The following is a 17,653-nucleotide window of genomic DNA, read 5'->3' as shown; positions in this document are numbered from 1 at the left end:
GAAGCTGTGACCTTCTGTGGCACCTTTTGGAGAAGTGGATTTCAGAGCTGCTTCTTTGGGCACACTCTGTTCTTTCTTTGTCTTTTACTCTCTGCAACTTTCTAGCCTCCTCTATAAGCATTCATCCACTTCTAGGGCATCCCAGCCTCAGATATTGAAAGGCCAGAGTCTTAAGTGGGCTCTAAACAGTTGCAACTATAAATATCCCAACAGCAACAGCTATTAAAAGTTGTGGCAGTTGTACCACCCCAAGTTTACAAAGAGGGTTAAAAAGTGGGCAAGGCAGGGGAAATGTGCTTTAAATATTTTAAAAGTTCTCTTACCTCTTCCTTGTTGATCAGTCCCATTTTGGACATGTCTATGTTAAAGTAGTGAATGTTCGGCAGACTGATTTCCATATCTTCTATCTGGAATCCACAATAATATGTATCACGTCGGAAAACTGGGAATCTGTCTCTATCACTACTCGCCCCCAGCCTCCAAATAGCTCATTACTCAGATTCCACATTTGTCTCCGGGACACCCTCTGGTGTTCCTCTACTGCTCGATGCTGTTCTCTCACTAGTACTATTATTAAATGATGGACTCATTCCTCCCTCTGTGTATGAAATCCATTTCTCAGAAAAGTAAAATCTCCTGGGGTCAGACACCTGGGAGATATTCAGCATCCAGCTGGCCTCCAGATGCTGGCCCGTCAACCTCCTCAGTTCCTGCTCAGTCCATACCCTCCTCTCCAGGCCTGTCCTCAACATTTGCAGGCCCTGGAGTGAGAGCATCTGGAGGTCCCCACATCAGATGTTTTGCACTTCCTAGGTGGCGCTAGTCGGAGAAGGCAATGGCACCCCACTCCAGTACTCTTGCCTGGAAAATCTCATGGATGGAGGAGCCTGGTGGGCTGCAGTCCATGGGGTCGCTGAGAGTTGGACATGACTCAGTGACTTCACTTTCCCTTTTCACTTTCATGCATTGGAGAAGGAAATGGCAACCCACTCCAGTGTTCTTGCCTGGAGAATCCCAGGGACAGGGGAGCCTGGTGGGCTGTCGTCTATGCGGTCGCACAGTCGGAGACGACTGAAGCGACTTAGCAGCAGCAGCAGGTGGCGCTAGTGGTAAAGAACCCACCTGCCAATGCGGGAGATGAAGGAGACGTGGGTTCAATCCCTAGGTCGGGAAGATCCCTTGGAGGAGGAAATGACAACACACTCCAGTATTCTTGCCTGGAGAATCCCATGGACAGAGGAGCCTGGTGGGCTATGGTCCGTAAGGTTGTAAAGAGTTGGACACAACTGAAGTGACTTAGCACACGCTCATACCAGGTGTTTAAAGATTTAAAGTTATGAATCAAGCTAAAATACAGAGACAGAAATATGTTCTATCTCTATAACTTAACAGATAGTCCTTCACAACTATCTGGAAGGCCAGGACCAAATTTTAAATCCTCTGACTCCTTGCAGCATCAGGCCAGGACCTGGTAGCATGGGAAGAGCCAGCCCCCAACCCCTGGACCACCCTATCCTCTCTCTTGGACTCATGTGGGTGGATATTCCAGCTTGCATGTCAAGTTGCCTGATGGCAAACATCCCAGAGAAGGGACTAGAAGGGGAAGCATCAGCTCCTGAAGTGTTCACTGCCTTGAAGTGCCTCTTCCAGTAGAGAGAAGCGTAGCTAGAAGATGGCCTGAAGGGGGCCTCTGGGCCATGGTGGGCGTCCCTCTTGCCCAGATCTAAGGATAGCACTGTCCTCTTCATCCCATCATGGCCATGGTTCATGCCCTCCTTTCCAGCTTCCTGCAACAACCTCCCAATAGGTCTCCTTGTCTATGGCCCATCATCCTTTTAATCTATCACACATCTCTCAGAGCAGTCTTTCTAGAGTGCAAAGGTGGTAGCGTGGCACCTTGCTTAGACCCTTCGGTGGCTCCTAAGATTTTTTCCAGATAAAATATAGACTCTACAAAGACCTCAAAGCCCTCCAGACCTGCTGCCCACCTCATCTCTAGGCACATGGTAGGGCTTTCACTCCTGCAGCTTCACATGGGGCAGACCTTCAGCAATAAATGCCTGTTCCATGCTGCCTCCTGTTGTGCATACCTACCCCTCCCTCACCCTTGACTATGAACCCAGAAAACCCCTACTTGTCCCTTAAGGCTCAACTCAAATACCTCTCCTTCCAGAGAGCCTGACAGGCACTTCCCATATACTTGAGTTAGGTGCCGTCTTCTGAATTTCCATAATATTCTGTTGTTTATTGAATTGTTAACTTACTTATTTTCTTCTTTCACTGAATGATGACCTCATTGAGGGTAGAGTTTATGGGACTCTATGTCTAATTTCGGAGAAGGCAATGGCACCCCACTCCAGTACTCTTGCCTGGAAAATCCCATGGACGGAGGAACCTGGTGGGCTGCAGTCCATGGGGTCTCCAGGAGTCAGACATGACTGAGCAACTTCACTTTCACTTCTCACTTTCATGCATTGGAGAAGGAAATGGCAACCCACTCCAGTGTTCTTGCCTGGAGAATCCCAGGGATGGGGGAGCCTGGTGGCTGTCTATGAGGTGGCACAGAGTCGGACACAACTGAAGTGACTTAGCAGCAGCAGCAGCATGTCTAATTTATCCCTGATTTTCTCATGTGCTGATAGAGACATAGTAACATTCAATAATATCAAATGGATGAAAGGATGCAATCTCTCTGCTTCTATCCTTCATTCTCTGGCTCTCCTGAAACATAGACCCTTGGGATAATTACCCTTCCTTCAGGCCATTCGAGTGTCCTAAATATAATACTCAAATTGTAGCAGATTGAAGAGACTTAGAATCTTCAAAAAAACTAAAGAACTACAGCAGTGGCCTATGTTTTCAGGTTGCACAGATTTTTCCACTTTTTTTTTCTCTTTTCTCACTTGCTATAACAAGCTTTTGAGCAACAACAGATGTCATTTTTCATGTGTCTTCCACTTTCTTATTTTAACTCTCAGCTCTTTCTCAGAGCTAACAGGAGACACAGAAAGTTCTCTCAGTCTTCAGAATGGCAAGTGACAAAACACACCTGAGGAAGCTGGCTCAGGGAGAGCACCTGGGTGTCATACAGGGTCTTCTGGACTGAGGGCGAGTACTCGCCTTTGTCAGAGGGTCCAGCAAATTTCTCCAGGACAATGCTCCTGACAGCCTCCCTAGAACACAGAAAGGAAAACTGAGGGCTCCCGCAGGGTGGTCTTTGGGAATTCACTGTGAAACTAAGATGTGCAGACCCCTCTGTAACCCCCCCAAAACAATTTTATTGCTGGCTTTAGAGAGGATTATAGGGACTTCCCAGGTGGCGCTAGTGGTAAAGAACGCACCAGCCAATGCAAGAGACCTAAGAGATGCAGGTTCAATCCCTGGGTTGGGACGATCCTCTGGAGGAGGGCATGGCAACCCACTCCAGTATTCTGACTTAGAGCATCACATGAAGAGAGGAGCTGGGTGGACTACAGTCCACAGGGGCGCAAAAAGTCAGACACGACAGAGTGACTTAGCACAGCATGGGAATATATTATAATGCCAAAAAGAAAAAAAAAAAAACCTAACTTCTCATTTCCTTATACACACACACACACACACACACACACACACACACACATGCACACACACCAGTCAACAGACATATTGAGCATAACCAGGCTATCTTCATAATCTGGCACCAGGACTCAATGGGCATTCCAGGGTAAATTTCCCTCCATGCTTGAAGAATTTATGAAGAAGACTTCCTCATAGTCTAAACTTTGTTCTGCTTGGCTTGGCTGGTTGCTTGAATTGTTGTATTTTTCAGGGGTTTTACCATGCCAGGCTGTAGGCTAAGTGTTTTATGTGATTACTTCATTGAATTTTCTCAATGTACCTGAGGCAGTTCCTATTATTATTATCCCCAATTTGGAAGGAATATGAGCTTAAAAATTACATGATCCACTCTCAGTCCCATTCCTCAGTGGGAGGCCCAACTAGTACCCTGACTATCTCAATTTCATACTCATTTCAACATAAATACCTCAGACTGCTGCCCATGGGTAACACTTTTAAAAACGAGGGGAAAAAAAAAAGACTGAGGTGAGGCTCTCTTCAAGTGTCTCCAACCTAGCCTATAATAAAAGGAGCAGAGCAACACTCTGCCCGTGGGAGGAAGCTACTGGAGGCAGATTCTAGCTCATCACAGGGTAGAAGTTTCTAGCAATTAGAACTTCGACAAAGGAATGAGATACCTGGTCAAAAGCAAACTGGGAATTCAGAGGCCTAATCACTGCTTGTCAAGGATGTTAAAATAAAAGTCATACCTTTACAATGTTAAAGAACTTATCATTTAGAAAATGCTTCTGTAACTGTCATCTCGTTTTGAGTTTGGCCTATGGTGGCCAATTTGACTGGGACCAAGGGGTTTCCTAGGACATGGGACCTTCAGTGTTAAAATCAGGAAAGCCCTTGACAGACTGGGACGAGTTTGGTCAGCCTGGTTTAGCTCTCCCTGCATCTACTCGGAAGTGACAAGGCCACTATCCTCATTTGATCCAGTGATTCTGGAAGTGTGGCCTCTGGTCCAGCAGCATGGGCAACACCTGGGAGTTTGTTAGAAAATGCAGGTTCTCAGGCCCCGTTCCAGGCCACAGAATCAGAACCTCTGGGGATGGGCTCAGTGAGCTACAGTGTAACAAACCCTCCAAGTGGTTCTGATACCCAATCATGTTTGTGTACTACTGATTTAGTCAGTTAGGAAAGAGAGCATCGGAGAAATCAGGCAGTCCACTTAAGGCTGTTATAGCTAAGAGCATCTAAGATTCAAGTGCGGGTTTACTAACTCAGAGTAAGACCAGTGTTCTTTCTGTTATCCATCAGAAGGGATTTCTTACAGTGGGGAGGCTGAACTAAACGGCCTCCAAGTTTCTTTTTCAGATTGAAGACTCCTAGGCCCTGGAGAAGAGAGTGGACACTGCCTGCGCCGGTGCCAGACCCTAGCACTTCTTCATACCAGGTGGCCTCAAAGTCCACGTCTCTGCCCTGGAGGTAGCGCCACTTGCAGTACACTTGGGTGGCAAAGCACCGGTCCTTCACCTCAGGGAGGGTGGTGAACTGGTCCTTGAGGAATCCTTCAAATCCAGACTGCGTTGTTTTCAAGACCTTGAGGTCTTTGATTCCAGAATGAATGACTGGAGGTCCTGTTTTAAGTCAAAAGGTAAGAGGGGATGAAGTCATAAAGGAAACAGTGCCTTCTTGCTGCCTAGCCCTGAGGATTCTGGGGTCAGTAAAACATGGCACACCGTGTCTATACAGAGAGCAACATCCCTCCCCAAGTGTTCTGTCTCATGGTCCCCTCTGCAGACCATGGGATGAAGACGGTGTGCCTTTCTCCCATCTGAATTCCACAACTCCCTGCCTTCTCATGCCCTAAGAGAACTGAAGGGCAGAGACTGAACCTCCATCCTGTGTTGAAGCCCACAGGAACCTTTTCTCAGCTACATACAAGTGTATCTTCTAGGCCAAATTACCTTCCACATTTTGAGCTCCATCTCCCCCAGCAGGCAGTCATGCTGTAGAGTTCATAAACTCCTCAAAAGCAGCCCCTCTGTCCAGCACTGTGATGCCTTCAATTGGGGGTGGTTCTCATATGGGTTCTCTGTACTGCCGAATGGCTCCAGACCCCTCAGACCCCATCAGACCCCTCAGTTCCCTGTGTTTATGAACTGAGCAAAACCAGACAATTTTATGAATGGGTAGAAGCATGGGCCCGAATGAGCCTAAATGGAGACTAGGAAGATGAGACCACTGATCCATAAGTTATAGATTGCATACGTGGACACCCATAAAGGTTTTGAGCTTTTGACTGGACTGAGAGGGGGCAAAGTTGGTTTGTGGGGACCTGGGGGAGAGAGGGTAGAGTTGAAAATATTGAAGATGATATGTCTCTCTGGCAGTCCCTGACATCACCTCATGAGGTGCATTGGAAAGGTGGTGGGGAGAGAAGCAAAAATCTGAAAACCTTGTTTGCTTATGTGAGGTAGTCCTAGCTCAGGGCCCAGGTGACAGGCAGGGTACTGAGTTAGTGAGGGGCAGAGTCTTTCTTTTTCCCTGTGGAACGCACTGCAGCTCCAGCAATTTGGTGTAGCCTGAAGAGGACATGGCACCAGCTGACACACTGGGAAGCCCAGGACACAGTGTCTGTGGAGAGCAGCTTTCTTCCCAAGGAGCAGTGGTAACTGGCTCAGCAGATGCTGGACAGAGCTGTGAGGCAGCAGCTGTCCTCAGTGGGTGCAGACTTCCCCCTGAGCCCCTGTGAGACAGCCCTCCCAGCTGGGAGAAGGTGGGAGAGTTGGGCTGGAGAGGTACAACAGTGTGATAATAAGAGAACTACAAGACCAGGGAAATTCAGGAATTAACATCATCATGGCCTTATTTTGTATGTGCAGGCTGGTGAGGCCGGTATACTCAGGGAGCAGTTGAGTGCAAACTGCCAATAGCATAGTCAAAGCAGGATGACTAAGGTCAACCTATTTTAGATCTTGAAATTAGTCCTGACTAATATCTACCCCTTTTGACCTATAATCTTAAGTCAAAAGCTGGAGGTATATCATCACGTATCACTATGTTGCACATGGCCCTGGTTGAAGAACAAGAATGTAATCCATGATCATCAATTAAAATCCTAGACAGCTCTTAATAATCCAATGGTTTACATCATCCTATGTGATTTCAACTGTTGCGGTTAACTTGGGAACTGTGGAATTTCACAAGTAGGTAAACAATGGCTATATTTTTTAAATTTTCCCAACCACATGTGTATACCTACCAGAGAGAGCAGGGGCCACGGTTAGTGGTAGATCTGCTGATTAAATATGTGCTGCTTAAATAAGCATTCTGGCCAGAGTATTCTAGAATAATGTGGTAAGACAGAAAACGGTATTTGTTTAACATTCAGAAGTTCTCATTGGAAGCTTTATTTGAAGAAGGATCAAGAGAATACCTGGACTTAATACCTTAAGTTGGTTGGCTTTATCAGATTCTAAGTGTATAAAGACACAATTCTGCAAAATCAGCATTTCAAAATGCAGTGTAGAGTTCATCCAAGTGAGTCTAGTCTCAGACCCAAGAGAACTGCAGAAGCAATCAATAAATATCCATTAAATGAATGAATGAATGAATGCACTGCCATTGATTCACTTTAACAACTTAGCCTCATAACTTAGTGTGTTTTTCTTCTAGACAGTTCTCCGCTATCAGTCTCTAGCATTTCCCTTCCTGATCTGGCCCCTCCTCTCAGCTCTCAGACAGTATGGCAGGGGTAGAAGGCGAGGGCATCAGCACTGACTGAGAAGGTCCTGACTGCCAGCATGCATCCTAGTCACATGGCTAGACACTAGCAGAGGTGGAGTTTGAGCTCACCACCCCATTATGAGATTTTGTGCTTTTCTTCCCCCCTTTTGCATCATTTCCCATCCTCAGAATGCTTCCTCCTCCTTTCAATTCTCTCTTTCCATTTCTGTAATAAAAGAAGACTTTCCAAGAGACAAGAAAGTTGCCACCACCATTCCACAATGTGCTTTGAGGGCTTCAAACAGAGCCTCTAGTTGAAAAATACCATCCCCATTGGTTTGAAATGAAGCATGACTTTTAGAAATGATCCCTAGGTGCTTTGAAAATATTTTATCATTCAAAAATTTCCTATTGAAATACCAAGACCCCTTAAAGGAGTGACTCCTTAATATTTTATAAACTGGTATCATAATTTACTTCTAATAGTAATCCCCCTAGGAAAAAAATCCCCTAGAAATGGGACTTCAATTTGCAATCAGGAGCGGGGTTAGAACAAGTGGTGGGAACCCTTGAAGGTGGATAAAGAGAAGGCAAGAGAAACCAAAGGCAAACTTTATCCATTTTCACTTTTCCTTTATAGATGGACTTGATCACCAGCATCTCTGTGAGCCAACCAGACTTGGACCCCTCAGCTGTCTCAATCGTAAAAGGATTTCCAGATTCTGTGTTCCATACAGCTGAGTCCACAGTCTTGGGACTCTGATCCTTTGAATTCAATTCCAGTGCTCTTCATGCTTCTCCTCCCCTGTTTATGAGCAGTAGTTCCCTGACAGAATTACTTAACCTTCCCTATCTTGATTTTCTCATTTGCAGAAGATGATAATCATAACTATTTCCTAGGGGTGATAGATGTCTAACACAGCACACATAAAGGGCTCAGTGAAATGCCTGCCCCACTGGAAATGCTCTGCAGAAGTTACTAAGGTGATTTGGCCCTAACTGACTTCAACCCCCTGTAAATAGTGCCCATGTTTCACAAAGGATCATTGGGTTCTGAAAACTCCTTCTGATGTGCCATTCCTATCCACCTCTGGCCCTGGGGTGGTATTTGTTCATCTTTGGGGAGTGTCAGTTTGCTAGGCAACTTTGAAATGATCTACTTTCTCCTTAGAATCTGAAAATGGAGAAAGCAGTTGTATTTTCTAATATATTTTGGCTTCAGTTTCATGCAGTATAAATCATCTTACATTCTCCAAGACGGTTCACTATTGCCATGGTTTAGGCAGAACGCAAACTATCTATGCTGGTATGCTCATCATTCTATGAACAACAACAACAAAACTTATTCTCTTTGAATGTGAAAAATAAATTCTCTTGGCACACATCAGACACCCTCGATGAAATCTGGGAGCTAATTTTATCTTTTCTGCTGGCGGTGCCCCAGCTTACTGAACACTAGTAGGAACCTGAGCCTTTCAAATTCATGGGCCCATCAACTAAAAATATGATACTTCACACACTCTAAAAAAGATTCCAATTTAGAAGACAAGAAATAATCCAACCCCAAAGACTGTCCTTTTCTAGGTTACTTCCCATGAAACCACTTAATCAGCTCTTTTTTGCCTTTCTGCCATGTTTATGGATAACACAAAAGGAAGATTTCCGCATTTTCCTTTGCTAGAACATAATCTTTTCCAGCTTTTAGTGTCCTCCTACACACTTAACAGATTGTGGTTTATCTCTCAGAGAAGCATACATCCTACCCCTTCAGGTCTCTAAGGGAAAGAAACTCACTGCAAATTAATAGAAAATAAGCCTGATTCCTTACCTACGCATCAGGTGTCACAAAGCACAAAGCTTTACCGAGCCAAGAAAAAAAAAAAAATCCTGTCATGAAAAGGATAATTGCTTCCACATTTAACACCTCCAAAAAGGACACAAATAGCTAAAAGGGGGCTATTTTAAAACTATATTAAATAATTCTAGTAGAAAACCTCAAACCTATAAAGTGCTAGAACAAGTGAAGATCAATTAAATATCATTTGCCTCTGAGAGTCCATTTAGCTCATGGAAGGAAGGTGAAAGCTCTCTGTGTGCAATTCTGGAGGAGGAGAGATGATGTCACCCCATGGAAGGAAGTTAACTGGGCTTTTGTACAGCAACGTGATCCTCAAGACAATTTTTAAAAGATATTGTGCTCGCCAAGAAATTTTCATTTGAAATAACTGATGAGTGCCTTAGTCTTGACATCAGGATGACACAAGCAAACTTCTTGGCAGTGGCCCTCTCCGTCTTGAGTCTCCTGTTTTCCTCTCTCTTCTCTTCCATCTGCCCTGCTTGACACCTCTTAAGTCTCCTCTTCCAGACTTCAATTTCATCTCCCCACTTCCTTAAAACCATCTTCCTACCCCTGCTCATCCCCATGTCAATAGATTTTTTTTCACCACTAGAAGACAGTATCTCTTATTTGAAATATCTTCTTTATTTTTCATTCCTTGATTTGGTTATACTTTAGTTGCATTTTTATAATTAGCGTCAGATTGGGAGAAATTTGATGCTTAAAGAATTATGAATTATAATTCAAATAGTGTGTGCATGCGTGTGTGTGTGTGTTGGCAGGGTGTTCTGCTTATTTCAACTAGTTAGTGACTTAACCATCCTAGTGACTTCAAGGCTTGTCTAAGCTTGCAGTTCACAGAGACTCGTGAGAGAAAGAGTTAGAAGATTGAGGTTCCATATAATGCCTACACCACAGCCTGCGCCACACATGTAGAGCCTCGCTCTCCTCTCAGAGCTGAGGAAGTCACAAACATAGCACCCACCCTCATCCCTTTGGTGAAAAAAATTTCTCTCTCTTCCAGATTCCCCCATGGAACTAGCAGACTTTGAAACAGCTGGAAGTACACTTCATGATGTAACTGTAAAAGATACGGTAGGAAAAGATAGAGTAGTGGGAGTTTTACAGCAATTCTCAGGGCCTAAAATAGGTTCCTCAGATTCAGTGGGCTTTCTCTAAATGTTTGTTCAATCAATAAAAATGAATCCAGTCCACTAGGAGAAATCCAGTTACATATCCTGCTGGGGAAAGTTGTAGGTTGAATGTGTGATTAAGTATATATGTTCGAGAGCGCAGAATTCTCACGACTCTAGCCAGCCCCCCACCGAAAGTCTTATTTAGAGATTTGTAACAGTAGCCTTTGGGTTTCCCTGCTGGTGCAGTGGCAAAGAATCTGCCTGTCATTGACATTGCCTGTCATTCTGCATTGCAGCAAATGTGAGTTCGATCCCTGGGTTGGGAAGATCCCTGGAGAAGGAAATGGCAACCCATTCCAGTATTCTTGCCTGGAAAATCCCATGGACAGAGAAGCCTGGCAGGCTATAGTCTATAAGGTCACAAAAGATTCAGACATGACTTAGCAACTAAATAATAAAAAACAGTAGCCTTCAGCGTGTGAACTGGAGTGTGTCAGATAATAATTATTTTCTTCAGTTAAGCCTATGTAAGGGCATTTCTTATGATAACCATTGTACACTGAATCACCTCATAATATCTGTGGCTTTAGCTCTTGGAAAATAAGCAAATTAAGAATTAAACTTTGTTACCAAAAATCCAAAGAGGGACAGAGTACGAATATCATCTTCAAATAGACAACACAGGAAGATATGCACACTCAGGGATGTGTGCACACACATACTGCACACACCCAGGCAGCAGATGCCTCCTCCCTTCAGATCCCTGCCAGCCCCACATGCTATGGGCGGGGGGCAGGGTTTACTGGGCTCTAGACAGTCAAGCTGGAGCTCTGGGAACATCGCCACAGTGATCGCAACACCCTGAAGTTTTCTGCAGAAAGAAAAAGCTCTGGGCCTGATTCTGTTGATAAGTTTTCCCACCCTGCAGCAGCCAGGTGACTAGCATGCAAGCTGATGATAGCTCCTGGTAATTCCTGGAAAGAACAGGGTGTGAAGCCTGTCTTCTTTCTTTGATCAGCTGAGCCCTATATTTGGCCACTCCACTTCCACCTCCAGGGCTCTGCTAGATATTCTTGCAGAGGGAGGTCACCAATGTCTAACTGCCAAACCTCACAATCATCTCTTCAGTCTCCTTTCAAGCCAAGCTTTTTAACCTTCCTGCAGCAGAGACCATGGGCAGCTTCTCTTCTTCCTGGGTCCTTGGCTAGACTGCATTTCCCAGCCTTCAGGTGTGGCTGTATAGTTGGGTTCTCTTCGTTTGATGTGCTCTGTGCTACTTTCAGGCCTGGTGCTATGCTTGAGTGGTTTTGCCCCTCCATTTTCTTCTCCAAGCTCTTTTCTGCCGCTTGTCTGGTATGGGACCCATTCTCAAGGTGACCCAGAAAGGAAAGGATTAAAATGTCTAGTTGCATCAACCTGGGTTCCTGAATAAATTCCTGGAGCAGAGCACCCTCCCAACACACACACATACACAGTGAACTTGACGTTTACACATAGCAGTAAACTTTGTATAAGAAGCCACTGCATATAAGCTTACTTGTTATGCATTCTGTTACCCCAGTAACTATCCCTCATTTCCTGAAATGTACTTTTCCTTTTGCTTCCATAATACCATTGTCACCAAGTTTCCTCCTGTGTCTCTGACCATTCTTCTCTCAGTCTTTAAACTTTCAACTCTTAAACTGGGGAATTTTCCCCATGGCCCTTTCATCTTTCCTCTTCTCACTTTATATGTTTTTCTGGATTAGTCCTTCTTCCCATGGCTTCACCAACTATCAGTCTCCAAATCTTTTCCTTATTTCCAAACTCACCAGCTTCCTCTGGAAACTTCCTCATTACATGTATTATTCTTAGTTAACACCCCCAGGCTCCTGACTTTAGGGTAACTTTAACCCCTCTTTTTCTCTAACCTTGCATCCCTATGCAACTACACAGACTTATTAAGCACTCAAAAATGCCTCACATAATGTCCCTCCCCAGCTTCTGCAGTCCCTCCATCTCTGCCTCTACTGCCTGAGGTCAGCCTACATCATTACTTCATCTCTGAAACAAGTCTCCAAATGTTTCCTTATGGCCTATTTCTCTAGCCAGTTTACCATAATCTTGGTCAGAATTACCCAAATGTACACATATATACACAAAGACCTTCCCTGGATCTCTATAATCATTCAGAATAATAATAATAATAACATCTTTCTTTCAAGGAGCGCTTCTTATATGTTAGGGACTATACTAAATGCTTTCAATTAACATTTATTTCCTTTAATTATCTGGATAATTGCTGAGGGAGACATTGTTATCCTCATCTTACAAATTAAAAAACACTGAAGTAGTGTATTTAATGTGCTAACAGTCACAAAGTTATTAAGCGGTGGTGGTTTAGTCACTAAGTTGTGTCTGACTTTTGTGACTGCCTGCTAGGTTCCTTTGTCCATGGGATTTCCCAAGCAAGAATACTGGCGTGGGTTGCCATTCCCTTCTCCAGGGGATCTTCACAACCCAGGGACTGAAACAAGGTCTCCTGCATTGCAGTCAGATTTGTCATCTGAACCACCAGGGAAGCCCATTAAGTAGTGGAACTCAAGTTCAAAAACACTTCAGTTTTCATAGAATAAAAGTAGGAATTCTAGTAGGGAGAATAAAAGACGAAAGTAATAAATGCTAGTAGGGAGATTAAAAGACGAAAGTAATAAATTCATTCGTATCCACAATAAGAAGTTAAGGGATACACGAAATATTTAGATTAGAAAATAATATCAAAAACAATAATCATGAGGGGAGGAGAATACAAATGCAAAGTATCTATCTATCTATATAGATAGATAGATTGCTGTGCAAAAACCTCATGGTAACCACAAAACAAAAATCTATAATAGATATTCACACAGAAAAAGAAAAAGAAATCCAAACATAATAGTAAAGATAGTCATCAAATCACAAAAGAAGAGAACAAAAGAAGTAAGGGGAAAAAACATCTACAAAAGTGAATCGAAAACAATTGATAAAATGACAATAAGAACAAGCTACTGCTGCTATTGTTTAGTCGCTAAGTCATGTCTGACCCTTTGCGACCCCATGGACTGTAGCCCACCAGGCTCCTCTGTCTATGGGATATTCCAGGCAAGAATATTGGAGTGGGTTGTCAATTCCTTCCCCAGGGAATCTTCCTCACCCAGAGATCAAACCCGCATCTCCTGCTTGGCAGGTAAATTCTTTACCACTGAGCCACCTGGAAAACCAATGGGAACATATATACCAATAATTGCCATAAACATAAATGGACTAAATGATCCAAGCAAAAGATATAGACTGGCTGAATGGGTAAAGAAACAGCTTCCATATGTGCTGCCTACAAAAGACTCACTTCAGATCTAGATGATATACATAGACTGAAAGCGAGGGGATTCGAGAAGGTATTTCATGAAAATGAAAATCAAAAGAAAGCTAGAGGGAATTCCTTGGTGGTCCAGTGGTTAAGAATCCTCCTGCCAGCATAGGGGATATGGGTTCAATCCCTGGTCTGGAAAGATGCCACAAGCCTTAGTGGGAAAACTAAGCCCATGCACAACTACCATGCCAGTGCTCCTGAGCCAGTATGCCACAGCTACTGAAGCACATGTCCCCAGAGCCTGTGCTCTTAAACAAGAGAAACTATCACAATGAGAACTCACTCACTGCACACACTAAATGAACTCACACACTAGAAGAGTGGCCCCCACTCACCTCAACTAGAGAAAGCCTGTGCATAGCGATGAAGACCCAGCACAGCCAATAAATAAATAAAAATTTTAAAAGAGAAAGCTGGAGTGGCCATACTTATATCAGACAAAATAGACTTTAAAATAAAGACTGTGAGAAGAGATAAGAATTTACAATGGAGAAAAGATAGTCTCTTCAATAAGTGGTGCTGGGAAAACAGGACAGCTATATGTAAAAGATTGAAGATTGAACATTCTCTAATAACATATACAAAAAAAAAAATCTCAAAATGCATTAAAGATCTAAATGTAAGACCAGATACTATAAAACTCCTAGAGGAAAACATTGGCAGAACACTGTTTGAAATAAACTGCAGGAAAAATTTTTTTTATTCATCTCCTAGAGTAATACAAATAGAAAAATAAACAAATAGAACCAAAATAAATTTTAAAACTTTTGCATAGCAAATAAACCCATAAACAAAATGAATAGACAACCTATGGACTGGGAGATGTCAAGGGATTAATTTCCAAAATCTGAAAATAACTCATACAGCTTAATATAAAAGAGCAAACAATGCAACCAGAAAATGGTCAGAAGACCTAAAGAGAAATTTCTCAGAAAAAGACATACAGACAGCCAATAGGCACATGAAAAGATACACAATATTGCTAATTTGGGGCTTCCCTGGTGGCTCAGACAGTAAAGAATCTGCCTGCAAAGCAGGAGACCCGGTTTCAATCCCTAGGTTGCGAAGATCCCCTGGAGAAGGGAATGGCAACCCATTCCAGTATTTTTGCTTGGAGAATTCCATGGACAGAGGAGCCTGGCAGGCTACAATTCATGGGGTTGCACAGAGTTGGATATGACTGTGCATACACGTATACATACATTGCTAATTTTAGAAAAATACAAAACTACAATGACGTATCACTCTCACAGATCAGAATGGCCATTACTTGAAAAGTCTACTGAAAATAAATGCCAGAGAGACTGTGGAGAGAAAGGAATTAATCATATGATCCTGCTATCCCACTCCTGGGCATATATCCAAAGAAAATTCTAATTTGAAAAGATACAGGCATTCCAACATTTATAGCAGCACTGTTTACAATAGTCAAGACATGGAAGGGTTTCCCTGGTGGCTCAGTGGTTAAAAAAAAATCCTCCTCCCAGTGCAGAAGATTCAGATTCACTCTCTGGGTCAGGAAGATCCCCTGAGAAGGAAAAAGGAGACCTACGAATCCCGTGGACAGAGGAGCCTGGTGGGCTATAGTCCATGGGGTCACAAATGAGTTAGACATGACTTAGGTGACCAAACAACAACAACAACAAAAATAGCAACAAGACATAGAAGCAACCTAAATGTCCATAGGCAGATGAATGGATAAAGAATATTTATTACTCAGTCATAATGAAGAATGAAATCATGCCATTTGCAGCAACATGGATAAACCTAGAGATTATCATATTGAGTGAAGTAAATCAGATAAAGACAAATATATGATATCACTTACAAGTGAAATCTAAAAAAAAGATACAAATGAATTTATTTACAAAGCATAAATAGACTCACAGACATAGAAACGGACCCTATGGTTACCAAAAGGGATAGCAGCTGTGGGAGGAAGATAAACTGGGAATTTGGGATTAATATATACACATTACTACATATAAAATAGATAAACAAGGACCTAATGTATAGCACAAGGAACTATATTCAATATCTTGGATTTAAATAATCTCTAATGGAAAAGAAGCTGAAAAAGAATATATATATACATATATGTATATGTGTGTGTATAACTGAGTCATTTTGCTGTACATCTGAAACTGACACAACACTGTAAGTTAAACTATAATGTAAAAAATGGTTTACATTTAAAAAATTAATATAGGAAAGCAATAAAGGAAGCAAAACATCTTAGTCTGCAAGAACTGTAGACTTAACTACCATGCAAAAACTTCCTCATTGCACCAGGGTTTGGTTTTGTTTTCTTTTCTGTTTTTGGCCATGCTGCTCAGCTTGCAGGATCTCAGCTCCTGAACCAGAGATCCAACCAAGACCCTCAATGGTGAAAGTGTGGTGTCCTAACCACCTGACCACCAGGAATTTTCTAGTTACACCAGTCTTGCTAGTATAGTAGATTAAGGCCCAAACCAACCTCTTCACATTTGGAGGATTTAAAAACTCACTATTTTCTCAACTTATCAACTAGTTATTCAGTCTTCTTTATATAATAATAATTTCATAACTATTAATCAAACACCAAGAAGGCCCTGGCTGTGCCTAGAATTTAATACAGATAGGGAAAACATTAAATGATTAAAATGTTAAATGACTAGGACTTTCTAAGGGAAGGCAGTATCCGGTAGAACTCAGAACAAGAAACATTTATATTTTACTAATCTTTTAAAAGATATTTATGATGTTTATCAGATATCACCTTAAATTCTTAGTGAAGAAAGCTAGAAATGAAAGAAAGATAAAGAAATGAAATGAAAGAAACAAGGGGGAAAGAGAAGGAGAGGAGATGAAAGAAAAGAGAGATGAGAAAAGAAAAAATTCAGAGTTCTCACTTTCAATTTATAATGATCACTAAAGTTTATCTTTTATTAGGATAGGGACACTTTTACCATGGTGGCTTCACGGTTCTTAAAGTTCATCTAGTCCAACTCTTAACCAATTATTGAATTCTGTTCTGACAACCTCAATAAATCAATGAAAGACATACTTTGCTAAGTTTAGTCATCAGTACCAATAAGGTCTATATTATAATTATGTTCCACAGTTAATGTTTAGATTTATTATTAAACAGAAAGAACTATATAATTGTCACTGCTATTTTAAATGAAGCTTATTTTATTGTAATTATAATAATATCAATGGTTTTATTATTAGGACAAAATAAGGAAACATGATTGTTATTTTCTAGGTATTTCCTATAAAGTTATTATAATCATAGTTTGGTATAGTATAAAAAGCACTGGTCAGAAATTTCAGAGATTTGAGACTTTTGTCAGCCTGAGTCTTTTTTTCCTCTCACCTGAAGATCATGCAATAAAAATGATTGACCTCACTCAACCCCCAGATTTGTTGCAAAGGGTATTACTTCATCTTTATACTTTTAAGATAAAAAGCAGACAGTTCTTTAATGTAATCCAAGGTCACAACTTTCATTCCCATCTCAGATTTTAAAGAGTTCAAAATTCTCTACAGTTCTCCTTGGTGCTGATAAACAGAGTTGTTTAGAAGAAAAAAAAACAAAACACCTAAAATTGCTATTACAGAATCAAACATGAAAACCATTTTCTCACCATTCCTCAACTGTTCAACCTCACAGAAGTGCGTTCCAGTGGGAGTATGAATAAATGCATGGACATGCTTAACTCCATTCTGAAAATTAGAAAAAAAAAAAGATTGTTTCCAATAAAATTTCAGCATATGTCATAAAGCCAGTGTCTTTAATTAAACTGAGAACACAAATAAGTGAGGCAACCTTTTCAAAACGCTTCCAAGGGACTTCTTCCACGTAGACTTGAACTCGAATGACATGGTTAAAAGAAGAAAGGAAATGCTCACAGATATTCATAGCAAAAGTTTCTATGCTTTTGATCTATAAAGAGAAACAAATGTGAATGAGCAGCAATACCTGCCCCAATTGAAAGTCATTTTTAAATATCCATGGGACTCTCTTTCCTG

General features: G+C 41.9%; 1 protein-coding gene across 1 annotated transcript in view; it reads right to left on the bottom strand.

Annotated features, from left to right (window-relative positions):
- The window catches only part of LOC138073369 (uricase), a 33,978-nt gene that overhangs the window by 2,591 nt on the left and 13,734 nt on the right, over positions 1 to 17,653 (bottom strand). Inside the window, exons 3-7 of the mRNA XM_068965037.1 lie at positions 17,451 to 17,567; positions 17,269 to 17,347; positions 5,000 to 5,186; positions 3,050 to 3,173; positions 324 to 407 (exon numbers count right to left, since the gene is read on the bottom strand). Of these exons, the coding sequence (XP_068821138.1) occupies positions 324 to 407; positions 3,050 to 3,173; positions 5,000 to 5,186; positions 17,269 to 17,347; positions 17,451 to 17,567 (591 nt within the window). The remainder of the gene's footprint in view (positions 1 to 323; positions 408 to 3,049; positions 3,174 to 4,999; positions 5,187 to 17,268; positions 17,348 to 17,450; positions 17,568 to 17,653) is intronic.

This window comes from Capricornis sumatraensis, chromosome 2 (genome assembly GCF_032405125.1).
Source record: "Capricornis sumatraensis isolate serow.1 chromosome 2, serow.2, whole genome shotgun sequence".
NCBI classification, from domain to species: Eukaryota; Metazoa; Chordata; class Mammalia; order Artiodactyla; family Bovidae; genus Capricornis; species Capricornis sumatraensis.
Note: the sequence above shows the minus strand (reverse complement) of the source record. Positions and strands in the feature narration are given on the sequence as shown.